The 19822-nt window shown below is 39.4% G+C and overlaps 1 protein-coding gene across 3 annotated transcripts in view; it reads right to left on the minus strand.

Annotated features, from left to right (window-relative positions):
* The window catches only part of TRAPPC9 (trafficking protein particle complex subunit 9), a 505665-nt gene that overhangs the window by 336053 nt on the left and 149790 nt on the right, over nucleotides 1–19822 (minus strand). For all 3 annotated transcript variants that reach the window (XM_061607026.1, XM_061607027.1, XM_061607028.1), the window contains one exon: nucleotides 19531–19641. In XM_061607026.1, the coding sequence (XP_061463010.1) occupies nucleotides 19531–19641 (111 nt within the window). The remainder of the gene's footprint in view (nucleotides 1–19530; nucleotides 19642–19822) is intronic.

Raw genomic sequence — 19822 nt, forward strand, 5'->3', positions numbered from 1 at the left:
CCTTCCCCCTCCCTCTCCTCCCCCATGGTCAGTTTTCCTAACTATGATCACATAGGAGTAAATCCCATTGACTTGCTATGAATATTTATTTGTTTTATACTTTTGTATGCTGCACGTCAACCAAATGGTGCCCAAAGCAAAATACAAACAATCAAATAAAAACAAAATAAAGATCAGCAATTCAAAGCAGAAGTTAAAACAGTTTAAAAACTTTTAAAAGTTCTTTACCTGGTGCTGAAAAGAAAAATGAAGTGGGCACCTGGTAAAGTTCTTTTTGAGACTAATCAACTGAAACTAACAGGCCAGACATAAAATGGGTGATAATGAATTTACTTCTATCCTACACTTGGCAGCACAATCTAAATTAACTCTCATGTCACACTGTCATCACCTATGTGGTAACTAGCCAGCAGTCTGCAGTTTCAACCTACAAAAAGGGCTCATTATCAGGGCAGAGATACCATTTCTCTCACCTCTAGGGAAATAGTTTCATCCATCACAGGGGGTTACCTGGGTAAGGCAGTTCTTTCTGTTGTTGATATGGCCCATCATTCAAAGAAGAATTCTTCTCCTTAACACATTGAAAATCTGCCCTAAGGATTTATTGCTCTATAGAACTTTGAACTTTAGACACTTTGCAAAAACTTCAGACATAAAAAAGCAGGGATTCTCTTGCAAATAAATCAAAATCAATATATTTTCTTTTTCACGATAACAGAATACAAATTACATATATCCCTACAGCAATAAAGATTTGTCTTACTTCCAAATAAGCAATTTATGACTTATCTGAACATTTGTTTTGTCATAATAATCCTTTCAATACTTCACAAAACAGGAATGACAGCATGAATTGGCTATTTTAATTATCATGTTAACATTCAGAAATCATTGATTAATCACAAAATTATAACAGTGACCCATAAGCTAAATCTCTCTTAGAACTTTCTATTATATAAAGCTAACATTTTCTTGAAAGTTTGAGTTAACAAAGCTGCTTAAGATACCCACAGCTGCTCTTGGCTGTTCTTTCACCACAGTAATAACCTGAATAAATGAAGGAGCTCCATGCGCATAAGCAGATTTATACATACGTATCAGAAGAAACATAAATCAGATTCATATTTAGAGATGCTTCATAATCTATGTATTTATTTTAATGGGATGTGCGTTTTGATAAGCATTTAATTATGCATCAACATTAATGTTCTTTCGAAACTAATCATATATTAGAATTTTTATGCATAATAAAGGTGGGTTGGGGCCTAGATACAGTTGCTCTATATTTCTAGCTTCAATGATTCTCGTAGTAAAATGGGCAACATGGAAGGCAATGAATCATTTTCAAAAACAACAACATTTTTATGGCAGTCAACCAACCATTAAAGAATATACAACTCTATGAATACATAATCACAAAATCAAAAGAGCAAAAATGAATATTAACAGTCATTGAATGTCTAAGAGATATTACTACATTCAAAAATATTGCTACCTGTTCAGTAGTTAATATATTAAACCCCACAAGGAAAACAGAAGAGTCACTAAAGATTGACCGGGAAACTCTCATAAGGGGGTAGATTGCATGTTCTCTGACTCCTAATGATTAAGTTGACTAATTCACAAGATTGACATTTTGGATTGCACTGAATATTTTGCCATTTAATATACAAATTAAGCACTATAAATACAAAACCTACGAATTGTGTATGTTTTTATAAAATAAAATATCACATCCACTGAAATTAATATTCACAGATATTGGGATTCCAAACTTTACTCCAGGAATTCCTTTTATTAGCTTTAGCAAGGGTACCAAAATAGTCAATAAAGTTGAAAGAAGAGAAATAATAAGCTAGCCTCTATGGAGAAAAAAAAAAGTAAACTTGATCACCCAAAGATCAGTACCCAATCAAAGTTCAATGTAGTTTGTAAGATTCTGGAACTGCACAATGAACAAGCCTAAGTGAAGCCCTCATGTTAATTTTGTTGTTTTGTGTCTCAAGTCGATTACGACTTACGACAAATACAAATATAAAAATGTGCAGTTTAGGACACTGGGAAAATATCCTCTAAGGATAGTAAGAAAAGATCTAACAATGTTTTGGTAAGTGAAAAAGTAAGAGAAGAAAAAAATGTTCAACTTGTCCCATCTTTTCTACAAAACTCAGAAAAGAATTGAATTGTTTGAGGAAGATAAGCCCTTGTTCAATGTCAAAATCTCTGAATTAATGCACCATTAAGTTAGTGTGGTGTAGTGGTTAGAGTATTGGACTATGACCTGGGAGACCAGGATTTGAATCCCCACACAGCCGTGAAGCTCACTGGGTGACCTTGGGCCAGTCACTGCCTCTCAGCCTCAGAGGAAGGCAATGGTAAAACCACCTCTGAATACCGCTTACCATGAAAACCCTATTCATAGGGTTGCCATAAGTCGGGATCGACTTGAAGGCAGTTCATTTCCATTTCCAAGTTAGCTGATTTCAAAAGGTTACGGTAAGAACTTTCACATCTAAACCATTAAACACCCAGGAGGCAGTCATATGATTTACAGTGTTTGAAAACGTATGCATCCAGCCAGCTTCCAGAACCAAAGGCTTAGTCTCTCTCATCCATAATCTGTTGATATTAGAAACCTGTGGGAGCGGCGAAAGACAGAAAAAAGTTTGCATGGGAGGCAGTCATAACAGTTGTTAAATCTGAGCCTTGCTGTCTTGCTGGAAATTCATATAGACTAAATAACCTCTAAAGACCATCAGAGCTGCAGTACATGAGTAACCTCTAATATTAATAAACAGATGGTACTTCACACTTGTAAAGCTCATATTAACAATAGATCTCTCTCTTGAACTGGAGAGGGTTTAAAGCGCAAGAGTGTTTTCCACATGTGGTGGGCTTGTCCTGGTGTTAAAATCTTTTGAGTATGAGGCTTGGGCATTGTAGTATGGACAACAACTGATACAGGACAGCCCATTATTAGCCCGGTTATAAAATTTCAAAAATTCCATCAAGATCAGTTTATCCACAATTGGAATAGGATTGGGAAAGCCAATAATAGGAAACGTCCTCCAAAGCAGATTGACAAGCGTAACTAAGCAGGATATGTTTCTGGAAGAATGGTCTCCATTTATCACATACATATACAGATGGGTATCAGGGTTCCACTGTCTTTACTGCATTCCTCTTTCTGGAAAGAGCTGGTTTGTACCAGTATCACTATATTGCATGTTTTTCAGATACACTTCAGATAATAATTCAAGATATTTATAATCAAACCCTCTAGTTCATGTTTTGTTGTTTATTTTGCCAAATTCTACTTTTGCACAATTTTTAATAAACTTTTAAAGAAGAACTGAACACTGTCTTCTTTCCTATAATTTGCCTACTAACGTGATTAAGGTGATGTATCTATGGCTGGGTAATATTTTGTTCTTTAATTTGCTATTATTGTTCCCATGTCACCAAATACAATTTAATTCATGCAATCCATTTGAAGCCATGTCTGCCCAAGAACCTTTCTGTGGCCTATGCTGGTTGCATCACTGACCCATGAAATTTCTACTGTTTTGCAACACAGTTCTACACTGCTTCAGTATAGAAATGAAGATACATTGCACCCTTATGCAACAGATGGCAGAATCATTATCATCAGATCTGCATAAATTACAAAGTTGGTCCTGGGTTTTTCTACACCAAACTGTTAATGGTTTACAAAGTACAACATACTTCACCATTCTGGAATGATATCCCACCTTTCACAAATGCCCCTTCAAGGCAGTCTGCAAAAATTCATTAAAAAATACAATAATGATAGGATAAAAATAATCATCTATCACAGTACTTAAATAGATGTTTAATCATTTAAAGAGGAATGGTCAGAAACCATGTCTACTCTATATCTGGTAAAACACAGTGGGGTAGTTGATACTAAGTCAACTAAGAATCTAATGACACAACAAAACATTATTATTTGCTATTATTTCTGCTATTCTGCTATTAACATGTGGAACTCTTGTTAACATTTTAAAATAGTAACATGTAGGGGGAAAATTCCCAATTAGTAGCATTTCCCACAATAACCTTTCTCAGAATAAGGCTGAGATAGTTACTATAGCAACTGAAGGCAATTTCAAGCCACCATTAATGAGAAATGCAGTCTGTGTCACAGAAGAAGCCAGAAGCTGTTGGTAACCTGGTGCTATTTAAAGAATTTGTTACTTTCCCTTCTACTCCAAAATGCAACATAAAATTGCTGTGCGAAAGTGTTTAACATCTTCATTGTTGTTTCACACCCTTCCTACTGCCAAGCTATACTGGATCACAGCAAAAAGTGTCATGTAAATTTTGAAAGTATGGATGGAAGGCAAGACATTTCAGAATTCAACCAGTATACATTCTCTCTTAAAATAACAGGTAATTCGTTAAGAAATTAGGTTAAATGGAACACGTTTTATAAATATAGCCAGGGCGCTGTGCGAGACAGACCCTCTACCCAGAAATTTATTTTACAAACCCTCAGATATTAGGTGAAAGCAAAGCTATGGGAAAGAACATGCTTCAATGCTTCAGTTTCTTCCTAAGTTAACATAAAATTCACTGCACTTGAGTTGTGAGCAGGACCCAAGGATGGGGAGGAAAAGGATACACTTTACTGGGGTTCGGAGATCTAGGGAGGCACTCCAGGCAGACTGAAACCCCAGGACCATGGGGGGTGGCGGTTAGGAGATGAAATTGTAGTTCATGTTTGAGGATATTTCTGGAAACTTACTGTTTTCAAAGGCAGCCACAAGACCCCAATCTCAGGAATCCCTCTCCTGCCCACCACCCCAAGAACCCTTTTGATCTCATCTGAAGTCCTTATTTATTTATTTATTTATTTATTTATTTATTTATTTATTTATTTATTTATATATCGCCCTTCCTCCCACCAGGAGCTCAGGCCTGCAAACAAAACCAGTAAAAACAGTTTAAAACATCATAAAAACAGACCTTAAAATACATTTTCCCCAGTTATGTTCAAGCCTCAGGAACAAAGGGGGAAGTGGGAAGCCCAGAGTTGCCAGAGAAGCGCTCACTTGGCAGGGGTGCAGCGGCAGGGAGGGCAAATGACTATTCTGCCCTCCCAAATGAAATTTCTCTTCAGTCCCCAAATTTCTAGCACTGCAGTAACTTCAAATGTCAGTTGAGCTTTTAGAAATACAGCTTTTAGGTATCCAAAGGGCAAAGTTGCCAAGGGAATGGGAACACAGCAAATATAAGAGTTACAGGAATGAATGATATGAACACAAATCTTGATTAGGGATGGGATCTGCTGGCTGGTGCCAGTTTGGAAACATTTTGATGACCTAACAGGTTGGCATCGATTCGAGTTTGTTCTGTGTCTGCTAGCCGCTGCGTTTACTAATTCGTTTCTTTTCCCTCAGAAAAAATATCGATACTGATATTTTAAAGGAAATATTGATATATTGAAGGAAATATAAATTATAATTCTTACAATCAATGTTTTAGAGGCAGATTTTTTTATTTAAAAAGTCCCCTTTCAAAAATAGCCGCAGAAATTCACTACATTAAATCTGATCCTCAGCGATTGAAGTAAGTGAATTAATGGAAAATTTGGTATAAAATCCAAACTGGGCAGAATTATAGCATATCCCTAATCTTGATGGATCAGGGAGGAAGTTGGCAAATCTAAGGATTTGCATTGGAGGAAGGAAAGGTGGGAAGGATAGTATTGTTACCCAGTGCAGAGCATCTCCCCCTCCCCTGTAATGCTCAGCCAACCCATGTAGGTGGTGGGTATTATCAGGACTGACGCCAGGCATGACTGGGCCCTTGGGCACCAGCCTGCCCCAGGCCCACAGAGTCACAGCCCAACACCCCCCATACAAGTGGGATGGGTCTAATAAGCCCGCCCACATGCCCCACCTACCACTTGTGTCATGTGAATGGCATGCATGATTAGTGCACATGCCTACCATCAGCCAAGATGGTGGTAGGGACATCAGCCCCTTAAAGAAGCCCCTGTTGCCATCTTGGGCACAGCATGCATGGCATTCACACCGATGGGAGATGTAGGTGGGGCATTCATGCAGGCTTATTGAAGCCTGTGCTATCTGTATTGGGGAGGGCTGGGAGCTCCCTCTCCACGACCCATGGCAGGGTCAAATTGCAGGGGCTCTTCTGGGCTGCAGGGACCCTCGGCAAGGGCCCAACCTGGCCGCCCTCTGGTGCCAGCCCTGGGCGTTATTAGTGCATCTGAAGGGTGTTCCTAGGCTTTGGGGCCTAGACTGTGCAGTAGCCTAGCCTAGACCAGAGCAGGATATTAGAAGAGGCAGAGAGGTGAGTGAGCTGGCTCTCCAAGAGCCAGGAAGCCTAATGAGACCTTACTAACTTAGTCCAGGCAATGGAGAGCTGGAATATTGTATGCACATGCATGTATGGGGGCATTTCTAGTTTGTAAAAAAAATTGAAAAATATATCCTTACAATCCTTTCAAGCTGGTTCCATTTCAAAATGGTTTTGAAGAGTATAATGTGGCTAGAGAGTTGCAACAGTTTTTGACCTCCACCCAACTGTGCAAATAATCATTATAAATAATTCACTTATTTAACTTTTCTCATACAAACTTATATACTACCAAAATAGGGTGGTATTTGTTGGCAGAGTCATCAGAAGGAGTGTTAGCTGGCTGGCCCAGGGTCTTTCTGTAGAACAGAGATTGTGTGCTTGTACAGTTAATTCTAGCACCTGTAGTCCAGAGACATGAAGTTCCTATGTGACATGCTGTCAAACATTTCCTTAAGAAAAGTGATGTTTATAGGTATTAATTTAATTTTTAAAGTGAAGCTTCGTTAATTGCTTTCCTGGCATGGCAAAGTAGACCAGGGTAGTTAGTTCCGGGAAGTAGCTGCCTCAGGGTAACTGAACTTACAGTTGTGAGGCAGTTGAGGCTTAGTAAAACACAGCCAGAATGTTCATTGCTCATAAATTCCACATTACAGAATCTTTCCACGGAGGCAGATTGCTGCATGTGTTGCACTTGCAGTGGTGGCAAGAGAATAAATGACTATATGGAATGATCCTGTGAACTGTTTCATTTTTCTGAAAAGTAGTAAAATTAACAGACTACAGAACCATATATTGGTTCTGCACAGTCATGGGAACTAGTTAACTAGTTTAAAAGGTAAAGAAATGGCTAACTTTTAACTGTAAATAGTTTTTTAAAATTCATTAACTTCCCATGACTGGTTGAGCATATAATAGAGTATGTGGTTGCTCCGTGTGGATCTCTCTCCTTATCAGTGCATGTTAGTTTTGCAGTTCATGTGAACAATACAATAGATTATGTAAAGCACCTTTCACACTGTGGAAGCATTACACAACTGTTGTAAACAACATCAACTAAAAATTGTACCTGAACAAGGAAGCTTTCCATGCAAGTACACTTTGTATGCTGCAGGACTCACCTTTGGTGCATCTACAGCTGTGTGTGAAAATTAATTCTCAACTTTAACATATATGCTGACACCATACAGGCATTCAATGCAAAGTTAGTAATCTTGGTTTTTGAAAGTAACATATTTGAAGGAATTTCAAGTGAACAGTTCCTCTGCAAGTTTGCACAGAAATCACGGCGCGTTACCATTATTAACAGTTCAGATCACTATGGTTGGATGACTTGCATTATATACATTTACTTCCTAGTCACTGTTATTTAGTGTACACAACAATTTTTCATGTGGAAAATATTGTATTTTAAATTGATTTGCTTTTTTGTAAACTTCACAAGTCATAGTGCCTAATTAAAATACATAAATTAGGGTTTGTTGTTGTTATTACCTGTGAAAACTCCCCCTCCCGGAAGCCTTTTATAATGGCAGGTGCCCCAACCCTTCTGCCTGTCCCCCCCATTTTTGTCTCTGCCCACCCAATGAAAATTGGCTCGCTACACTTCTGCCCCTTGGCTTACTGATGGCTCTCTCACCAGGAGTCTACTTGGGAAGAGGGAGAAATCATGAGCTGAGCAGTGTTGACAATACAGAGCTAGATGGATTCCGTATAAGACAGCTTCCTGTGTCCATACTATTTGAGATATACATAAGAACATTGAAGACTACCAGAGCGCTGCTGCACCTGACTCAAAACCTCCAGTTTTATTATAAACCACTGAGGAGCACTCCAAATATGTTTTTTCAACAAGTGGAAAATCCACCTGACAATACTATCACTTAGCCTGCATTTAACCAGTTTGGTAAGCAAAATATCATGAGGGACTTTGTCAAATGCTTTGCTGAAATTAAGATAAATTATACTCACATCATTTTCATAATTCACCGAGGAAAACGGAAGTAATACAAGTACCTTATAAAAGATTCTCACTTTTTAAAAAGCGACCCCAACAGGATGAGATGCAGCCCGCACCAGCTATTTCCGGTAAATATCCCAGGAAAAGGACTGGTGCAAATACGTCCTGTTCTGCAACGGTCCACATGGGTCAGTATCAAGTATCCTGACCCAACTTTAAGACCATTTAACTTAGGGGAGATGAATATTTTCTGGGAAAGCACAATCCCTGTAAGGTGCACATATCAGTCTTGGTTTTTTATAACCAGATCTTCCCTCTGCCTCGGCATTAGCTAATACCTTCCATGTGGTATATCGGCATTCTAGCACCAAAAATGTTGACCCTACCAGTGCAAATAATAAATTACTTAACACTGCCATTCAGTCTGTTGGCTGACACAGATTTCAATTTGGAGATAAATGAGAAAGAAAAACTATAGTTATGCAAAAGGTAAGGAAATAGATAACCTGGCACACTTTACCTACTTTTGTGAAAAACTACAGGTATATCTCAAGGAAACAACAATCCAATACTATCTTTTTACTCTCTTTGATTTCCAGTGATATATTATTCAAATCCCCCTAGATTCCCAACAGCCAGCATAATCTTAAATTGCCAGAGAAAAGGGCATTTGCAAAGCCATTTAAAGACTGCAAACGAAACAGAGCAGCAAGGTACAGTTAATGGCATGCTTCATGCATTTTCTAACTGCCCAAATGCTCTTTTTATTATGATAAACAAAACAGGCAAGCCAGCCAGTTTGCCACAAATAACTGCTTTAGTTTCATAAATCTTTCATTTGGAGGAGAAAAGTGAGGAGAAAGCAAGAATATCACTTAACTGTTAAATAAGTTGTTATCCTACACCAAGGACTAGAATCCTGCGCTTTTCCAGATCAACTCCCATCATTTCTAACCACTGAACATGCTGGCTGGGGCTGATGGGAGTTGGAGGCCGAGAGCTTCATGTACCCCATTCCTATCTCAAGCAGCTGGTTCATGAGAATGTTGCCCAATGTCTCTGCCCAATCCAATTTATTTATTTCTGGATCATTCTTACTCCTAAGGAAGCCCAGCGAAACACAAAATCAATAAAATAATAAAGTACATTCCATAAATAAACATAAGAGATAGCCAAATATAGCTATAAAATCTTCACAAAACATTCGGATGATTAAAACACACAAAAAACCACCTGCAGCAGTTGAGTATTAAAACAAGTTAAGCATTTATAAAAGCCTGGATAAACAACCATTTTCAGCTGACAGCTAAATATAAAAAGTGAAGATGCCAAACATATCTGCAAGTGAAGGGTATTCCAGAGTTGAGGTGTCACCACAGAGAACACCTTTGTGCACATCCCCATACCATGAATCCTCATGGGGACCACTAGCAGAGCTCCCTTCCCCCACCACTATTCTGCTTGTTCACCCTCAGTCATCCCACTGTTCAACTTAGGCAATGTTCAAGGATATCAACTGCTTCCTTAATATTACATGCAAGCAGCAATACAGGCAAGTAACATCAGCATACTCGTGCCACCTTATTCCACAGCTCTGAATGACCTCTCCCAATGGTTTAATATCTACATGAAACAACATAGGAGCAAAGATTCCCTTGTGGAATGCCATACACCAGAGGTTGTAGTGGTGAACAGTGGTTCTCCAGCACCATCTTCTGGACATGACCTGGCAGAAAGGACAGGAGCTACTGCAATATAGTGACCTTAAGGCCCAGACTTTGGGGGATACCATGGTCGATGATACAGAAACCTGCTGAGAGGTCAAAGAGAATTAATAGGGCTGAATTCCCCCAATCCAGTTTCTAGCACAGGATGTTGACCAAGGTGAACAAAACCCTGGCTGAAATGGGTCCAGATAATCAGTATGATCCAGATGTGTCTAGAGTTGTAAGACCACCCACCAACTCCAGTCTTGATCACGTTGGCCAAAAATGGTACATTTGATCACATGATATACATGGCTGCCTATCCACTGCCCCAACCACTGGAGAGGAACTTCAGACAAAGTCATCTCATAACCATTCTCCCACCCCTTTTTTCAATTATTAAGTGTGTCCATTTGTCTTCATTAATAACATAGATTTGCAACAGCCAGAAATAGTGAGTCAATTCATTACTGACATTTGTAGTGAATACTCACACACACCCCACACTTTTCCATATGCTCAAAAGTGGCTTACAAATAATAAATACAAAACTTAAAGCACCATACACCTTTAACATAAAGCAACTATTTTCAAGAAAAGCACACACACATACACATACACAGAACACCAGTTAAAAACAAATCCTCAGCAATGTACAGCAAACACTAATTAGAAAGGCCATACACCTGCTGAAATTAAACCAACAGATAGCCAAAGAACTAGAACTCCTCACATGAGAGTAAAGATTGCTCTACAGCATCATGGCTGCTGCTGTAAAAGTCCTTCTAATTGTATCTCTTTCAGTGAAGGAATATTAAACACAGCCTGATTTGCAAAACATGGCTGGTGTGGAGGCTGATACAAGAAGTGATATCCAAGATTAGCAGGCCAAATTATTATATGTTGAAGATACTACTTGTGTAAAACAAAATACTGACTGTATAAATAAAATATCATAATTGAGCAGTTCTGGAATAATTGTATATCAAGCAGCAAATTACAAAGACATTTTACATTCATTTTTCCTCTCCTTAATTAGTAATTCAAAACATATCCTTCTCTGTACATAGGATTTCAAAAGACCAGTAGACTAAATGCACCACACAAAGTGATTTTGTTAAGATTCCTCCTAAGAATCTGTTCAAAAAGAGGTTTCCATTATAAAACTTAATGAGAAAACCTGAACAAATATTGGCACATCAAAAAAGATTTTTAGTACTGTTAGGTCCAAACCCAACACGCAAGCTGTCACTGTCTACTCAGCTCACATACACCCGGGAAGGTGCGGAGTTGAGAGCAAGAACCTATTGCCAGAGGCCAGGAAATAAAACACAATATTACCTTTGCAAAGGGGTCCCAAGACCTGCCAGCAAGTTGCCTTTCAGAAGTGGGAACCCCATTTATTGATACACACAAGAGTTATATAGTTTCCCCAACGGTTACAAAATGGGGAGCAGACGTCATGAAGAATAGAAAACATTGCTAGACATAGTAATATCTAGGATATGGAAAAAGGGGTGCTTAGGATAACAAAAGCCAGGAACATCCTGCCTTCTTTCAGACATAGGCTTGCATAGTTTATATGACCTTGAGATAAACACTCAGAGTCAGAGGAACAAAGGATAGATAGGAGCAGGGGAGGTACGGTTACAAGTGGGATCATTAAACTAAGAATACACTCAGGTTACATCTTCTACATTTGTAAGAGTATGCGTGTCAAGGTCTACAACCATGTAAATGAAGCACAGGCATTCTTTTGTGATACAGTTTGTAACATCATATAAGACATTGAGTATAGATATGCACAAGGAAATGGGAGGGGAGCACATTTCCAGTTCAATCAGGCTTTTATTCACTTAGCCATTGGAATGTTTGGGGTCAGGTCATTGGGAAATAAACCGATATCTACTTTATATCAAGTCAGTAATATTTCCATACCCAACAGTACTTAAGGCAAAAAGGGAAATAAAAGAATGTATTGCTATTTAAAAATGGAGATGGGGCATTAATAAGTCACACAAAGGTATTCTAGATCAGCAGATATTAGCCTTAGATAAGCTCCATTTTGAGCAACACAAGACAGGTATATCAGAGAGAACAATTATAGCTATTAGACAAAGACCTCTCTTCCTGTCACAGTTCTATTCAAATACTCAAAATATGAGCCTATTGGAGCATTTAATATTCATCAGAGACAGACCTTCTCTTGTGTGCCCTAAAATTACATTCTTTGTACTAAAAGCTAGAAAGCTCAAGAGTTCTCAGAGTTTCATTTTTGACAGTTAGTTGTTTTTCTTTTTTGCGTAACATTTAAAATCTGTTCTACAAAAGGTCTAGATGGCCTCTTTATTGTATAGTGCAAAATATACAGAAGTAAAAAAGCAAATATCTGTTTAGTCTCATAGGATGGATGACAAACAAAACTTAAATGCTACAGCCAGAAAGGCTGAAAATGAGTCACAGAAATTCTTCAGGAAGTGTCATATAATTCCCTGTTATCATTACTGCCACCACACTTAATAGGCTTGTTGAAAGAGGAAGGTCTTCAGTAGGAGCTGAAAAGATCACAGATGGTGCTTGTCTAATATTTAAGGGGAGGGAATGCCAAAGGGTAAGTGCCACAACACTAAAGGTCTGTTTCCTATGTTGTGCAGAACGGACCTCCTGATAAGATGGTATCTGCAGGAGGCCCTTGTCTACAGAGCACAGTGATCGGCTGAGTATATAAGGGGTAAAGCGATATTTCAGGTATCCTAGTCCCAAGCTGTATAGGGCTTTGTACACCAAAATCAGAACCTTGAACTTGGCCAGCAGCTAATGGAGCCAGTACAATTCTTTCAGCAGCGGGGTAAACTTAACAAATTAAAGAAAGAATAGATCAAGTACCAGCACACATGCTTTGCATGCTGTAGGTCCCAGGTTCAGTTACCATATCTCCAATTATAAAGCTCTTCAGCTAGCTAGCAGGGCTGTGAAAGACTTCTGCTCGCAACCAGTCAGAGCAACCAGTACTAGGTTCTGATGAACCAAATGTCTGATAGTACAAGGCAGCTTTATATGTCCATTATTTTTTTATTTATTTTATTTATTATCATTATTTTTACCCCGCCCTTTTTCCAAAACTGGAACTCACGGCGGCTTCCAGATAAAAGCACACATATAATTAAAAACATATAAAAGTCTAGATTAAAATCGAATTAAACAATTTACAGTATTAAAACCATTCATACATACAGTTAAAATAATTCAAACTCAGTTTAAAATAATACAATTAGGCAACAGCAATGCAGCACCCTTCAAGACCTGTCCTTAACAGCTTTCAGTTCCAAAGGCTTGTTGAAATAAAAAAGTCTTTGCTTGCCGACGGAAGGACTGCAAGGAGGGGGCCATTCTTGCTTCCCTAGGAAGGGAGTTCCAAAGCCTTGGGGCAGCCACCGAAAAGGCCCTATCTCGCATCCCCACTAGTAGTGCTTGTGAGGACGTAGGTATTGAGAGAAGGGCCTCTCCTGAGGATCTCAAGGCCCGGGCAGGCTCATATAGGGAGATACGGTCTGATAAATAGCCTGGACCTAAGCCACATAGGGCTTTATAGGTCATCACCAGCACTTTGAATTATGTCCGGAAACAGAGTGGCAACCAGTGGAGCTTTTGTAACAGGGGAGTCATATGGTGCCTGTAACCAGCCCCAGTTAACATTCTGGCTGCAGCACGTTGCACCAACTGAAGTTTCCGAACAGTCTTCAGAGGCAGCCCCACGTAGAGCGCGTTACAGTAATCTAAACGGGATGTAACTAAGGCATGTGTCACCGTGGCCAGATCAGACGGCTCAAGGAACAGGCGCAGTTGGCGCACTAATCTTAATTGTGCAAAAGCACTCGTGGCTACCGCAGAAACCTGGGCCTCCAAATTTAAAGCTGAGTCCAGGAGCACACCCAAACTGCGAACCTGCGTCTTCAGGGGGAGCGTAACCCCATCCAGCACAGGCTGAATCTCTATTCCCTGATTTGCCTTTCAACTGACCAGGAGCACCTCTTTCTTGTCTGGATTAAGCTTCAATTTGTTCACCCTCATCCAGTCCACCACTGATGACAGACACTGGTTTAAAACCAAGAAAGGAGAAGTAGAGTTAGGTATCATCAGCATACTGATGGCACCGAACCCCAAACCCCCGGACAACCTCTCCCAGTGGTTTCATGTAGATGTTAAATAGCATGGGGGACAAAACTGAGCCCTGAGGGACCCCACAGGCCAACGGCCAAGGAGTCGAACAGGAATCCCCCAGCACCACTTTCTGGGTTTGTCCCTCCAGGAAGGAACGGAGCCACTGTAAAACAGTGCCCCCAAGTCCCATCCCACCAAGGCGGCCCAGAAGGATACCATGGTCGATGGTATCGAAAGCCGCTGAGAGATCCAGCAGAACCAACAGGGACACACTCCCCCTGTCCAGTTTTCTGCGTAGGCCGTCCACCAAGGCAACCAAAGCCGTCTCTGTCCCATAACCAGGCCTGAAACCAGACTGAAATGGATCTAGATACTCTGTTTCATTCAGGAATCCCTGGAGCTGAGAGGCCACCACACGCTCTATTACCTTGCCCAAAAATGGGATATTGGACACTGGCCGATAATTATCCATTATGGTTGGATCCAGGGATGGCTTTTTCAACAAAGGCCTTACAACTGCCTCCTTTAGGCACACTGGAATTCTGCCTTGTTGTAAGGAGGCACTGATCACTCCCTTCACCCACTCAGCCAGTCCCTCTCTGGCGCATTTAATGAGCCAGGAAGGGCAGGGGTCTAGAAGACATGTGGTTGCTCTCACCTCTCCAAGGATCCTGTCCACATCCTCGGGCTGTACAAATTGAAAAGAATCCATTATTATTGGACAGGCAGGAGCCAAAGTTACATCCACTGAGACTGTATCAACTATAGTATCCAAGTCGGAACGAATCTGAGTGATTTTATCTGCAAAGTGCCGTGCAAATTCTTGACAGCGGTCTGTTGAATGGTCTATATTATCCCTACGGGGGCCAAGATGTAAAAGACCTCTGACCACTCGAAACAGCTCTGGTGGACGGCTCCCTGCAGACACAATAGTGGCAGAAAAGAATGCTTTCTTTGCTGCCTGTACTGCCACGGAGTAGGCCTTCAAATAGGCTCTAGCCCGTGTTCGATCAGACTCGCTCCAAGTCTTCCGCCAACGTCGCTCTAGTCTCCGTCTCATTCGTTTCATCACCGCCAGCTCCTTGGTAAACCAGGGGGCTGGTCTGGCTCCACTTCGTGAGAGGGGACGCTCAGGAGCAATCGTGTCCACCGCCCTGGCCATTTCCCCATTCCAGAGGTCAACCAGAGCTTCGACAGAATCGCCTGCCGAGGTGACAGGAAAATCCCCAAGAGCCATCAGGAAACCATCCGGATCCATCAGCCTCCTGGGGCAGACCATCCTAATTGGTCCCCCACCCCTGCAGAGGTTCTGAGTCCCAGTGAGTCTAAACCCAACCAGGTAGTGGTCTGTCCATGACAATGGAACTACAGAGAGTTCCTCCACACCAAGATCACCATAATCCCCCTCCACACAGAAAACAAGGTCCAGGGTGTGGCCAGCAACATGAGTGGGGCCAGATATTACTTGGGACAGACCCATGGCTGTCATGGAGGCCATAAAGTCCTGAGCCGCTCCAGACAGGGCGGCCTCGGCATGGATGTTGAAGTCCCCTAGCACCACAAGCCGAGGGAACTGCAATGTTCATTTGGCTTTCCTTTTAACAGCAGGTCTCTGTGCCACATCAAAAACTGCCTTTGAAGACAGCCAGGATAGACAGAAAGGTCAAACCAAAATTATGCCGGAGGCAAAGAGGTAGTTACACAAGACTCCTCATTCGAGCCATACCAGAAGCCCTGTGAAGATGCAGGCCAGAAGATACTATGTAAGACTCAAAACTGGACCTCTATATTAAAAGCAGTAAACCAGACTCTGTTAAAATGAGCATTATCCAGAAAAAAAAAACTTGCTAAACTGAGGTAAATAATCTCCTGCACAGCCAAAATGTTGATTGTACCAATATGGTGAGGTTTGCATGGTGATTTTTAACTCCCTTTTCTTTTGGTCATTTTGCAAAATGTAATCAGACTATTTTTATCTAAAAGCTTCCACTTTACAGGTGGAGGGTCTTCTGAAGGACACTCATGTTTACAAAACATCTATTTCAAAAAATCCTCAGACATCCTCAGTGTTGGTTACTGATACCAACACACACCAATCATTCTTCTTTTAGCTGTGCTAAAAGTGTAGGTGAAATGAGCCATATCATCAGGCATTAATAGTCCTGGTCATATAAAATAGATTATACATGAATTAAAGTCCCATATTTATCATTCACCTGGGGAACATCATCACAAAAGCACCACATTAGCTACTGCCCGACTAAACATGAAGTTTCCATTGGCTAGTTTTATGATATCTATTGAATGTTCTGGCTATAGGGAAAGAATGAACCAAAGTAAAGAACAATGGATACTTCTCTATTTCCCCCCCTCTAAGATATATCTAAATTGGTTTGTAAATGAAGGTGGAGCCTGACACTGATTTTATGCCTTCTGCATTAAATTTTACCTTTGTAGTCCCTTTGTGTGTGTGTGTGTGTGTGTGTGTGTGTGTGTGTGTGAGTGAGTGAGTGAGAGAGAGAGAGAGAGAGAGAGAGAGAGAGAGAGAGAGAGAGAGAAACTGTTTACAATGTGATTTTTACTGGGATTTTACTGTTTACAATTTTATTATGTACATGTTTGATTTTATTTTTGTAAGCCACCCTGAGTGCCCTATTATAGGGTAGAAGGGTGGGATAGAAATATTTTAAATAAATAAATAATTTGTTTGTCTGGGTATTGTGAACATCAACCAACACAAATCAGTTGAAATAGAGGTGTTATTTCCAATGGGTAAATGCACTCACTATCTGTACTTTTCAGAAACATTTGAAGACATTTTTGTTTCAACAAGCTTTTCCAGTTAGATAAAAAGGCCTCTGCCTTAGGTGTTCATTTTGAGTTGTTTTTAAATGTATACGATTGTTCTTATGCTATTTTTAAAATGATTTTAGCTGTTTTTAAGGATATGTTAAGGGTATTTCAGTAAATTGTCTTGGAACATATATATGGAAAGTGATTCACAAATTAATGAAATGATGATAAATCAGAAGGAATTGTCATTTTCTGTTCCTAAAATTTCATGAGTAACCCACTGATATACACATGGATTAAGTTATTTTGCCCTTTGAAGCTTAGCAAGGGAGGTGCTGAACAGGAAAGAGCCACTCAATATCCTCACCGCTGCACACAAATGAATCGCCTAATTTGAACTGTGTTGACCAGAAGATAACAGACCTTGAAAAGTACACCATGCTTACTGTTAAGATCGCAGAACATCCCTTTAAATGGAAATATTATATGACATAGCCTTAAAATGCCTCTTACAAAAGAGATAAGTGCCATGCTTCAGTAAGGGAAAAAAGACCATTCTGTTAAATCACACAAAAGAGCCATCTGTTATGCCCGATGCTTCCACTTCCCCCCCAAAATGCATAGAGAATACTTCTCTTCCTTATACACATGAAATATGGAAAATGTTATTGATGCTGATGATGGTATTCGAATAAAGTTCCCTCCTTTCCAAAATACCATTCTTCTCTCTTTATACCTTTGCCTATAGCTTTAAAAATAGTTTTCTACCTTGACCTCAACTTTTACATTACCACCAATTTTGTCAGACTAGAGGTTTTTATACAAAAATTCCTTTCAGAGAAATGCAATCAATTCAAATGAAAATGAGGCAAACCACCAGCGTAAGTACAGTCATTTTTCATTTGGTTTCTTTATATAGGACTTAGAAACACATGTATTTTGTAGCAACTGCCGTGTGGATCATGTTACAGCATTTGAGTATATAATCAGCAGTCAGGAGATACAACCTTTCTTAAAAAAAAAAAGAGTATTAAGAATAATGTCGCTTCCAGTTACTCTCTGAAATCTGTTTACCAAACATTCAAGAAACGCTTTCATAGCTCACTTGAGGTTCACCACAAAAATCAAATGATCAAAAGACAAATGATAGCACTGATCTACTCAGATGATCGCTTTGATAAATCTCCACATTAATGAGGTAATTCAGGACTATTCAATGCCAGACGTTTTGTGCACAGAATTTAAATGCTTAGGTAAAATAAGATCTTGGGACATAACATGACACCTTCCACTTTGAATTACAAATGACCACATGAAACATGATTTTAAATCATACTAAATTACCAAAAGTGGGTCTACATGTATCACTATTGATGACCAAGTGTTTTTATTGTACATAATAACTTTTAATATCTTCCCATCTGTAAATACAAAAATCAAAGCAATGCAAAGGCAACAGTGATTGTACTCATAACATTCTTACACGCTTGCCGAACTGCATCATGACTCCAAACTTCTACAATGTTGAACAGTTTTACTGAGTAGCATTTGCTCAACAAAACTGGTATTATTGCGATTATGAAGTATGTAGTCTTCAGTTCAGAAATGCAACCACAATCTTAAAATCGAGGACACTAGGGCTAGAACAAGAGATTAATGAAGCCCATACTGAAAACAAACTTTTAACACTGATTTTTGGTTTCTGACATCTGAGTCTCCTAAGCAACGGCATGAGCTATAATGCCCTACCACAGCTTTATTTAAAAAAACAAAACCACACACCAAGCTTTTTAGACAGAAGTATAGTCATACACAACTTTCTGTTTTATGTTGTTCAGAGTTCCAGGAGTTCAATTTTCACTTTGTGTCTTTGACTGAAAAAAAGTCACTGAAACCTGTACTGAAAAAATATTCCGATCTTCTGCTATAATACATATGCAGATTTGTTATCTGTCACCAGGGCAACTAGGGTTTTTTCAATTATGGATTACTAGAGAAAGTAATTGAATTATATTCTACTGTATAAACAAAAGTTAAAATATTATGATTTAGGGCAGTGATTCTGGCGGGAGGGACAGGTGGTATATACCTAATGCATTGTCACAAAAGCATTGTTACAAAAGTAGAGTGTTTGAACTGAGTATATATTTAAAAGTCTATCTGCTTAATGGTAAAAAATATTCAAAATATAGTTATGGTGAACAGAGCTGAATGCCCCCCTCTCAAAATAATAAAAAAAGCAATGAGCATTCGTTTTGACCAATGACTGATATCCCATTACACTGTTCCAACATTTATTTCTGTTTGCTTCACCACCCAGTCACCTTCCATTTGTTGTTATAATGAATTTTTAACTTCAACAAATGTACTAGCAAAAAGTAAACTGTGCTAAGAAAATAATGTAAACTTTCAAATTAAGATGTCTCAGACTAGACAGGTGCATTTATGGGAGACTACTTATTAACTGAGCTTCTTACATCCAAGATGGGGCATAGATGTAATATATAGTGTAAGTGAAAAAGAAGGGGACACAAATTAGAAGCAGTGTTTTGTTTTTGAACTTACCGCTGGCATTCCGCAGCATGCAAAACTAGATCTTCATTGTTTTTTGCACTAATTGTGAGCTCATGTTCGGTAGAGTTGAATACATCAAGGAGGAGATGACACTGGCGGGTACTATTTGAAAAGATTAAAAGAAATAACATTGAGACTTTAGCAATCATCACAATGTTAGCATATAGAAAACCATTAATAATTGTTAAATTATAATTACAAATAAATAAAAAAAGAACACTTGTGATCAAGTCGGTATTATTTTTCAATGTAGCAAATCTCAGCACTTCTCTGAGCAGCAACT

The sequence above is a fragment of the Rhineura floridana genome, chromosome 1 (assembly GCF_030035675.1).
Source record: "Rhineura floridana isolate rRhiFlo1 chromosome 1, rRhiFlo1.hap2, whole genome shotgun sequence".
NCBI lineage: Eukaryota > Metazoa > Chordata > Lepidosauria > Squamata > Rhineuridae > Rhineura > Rhineura floridana.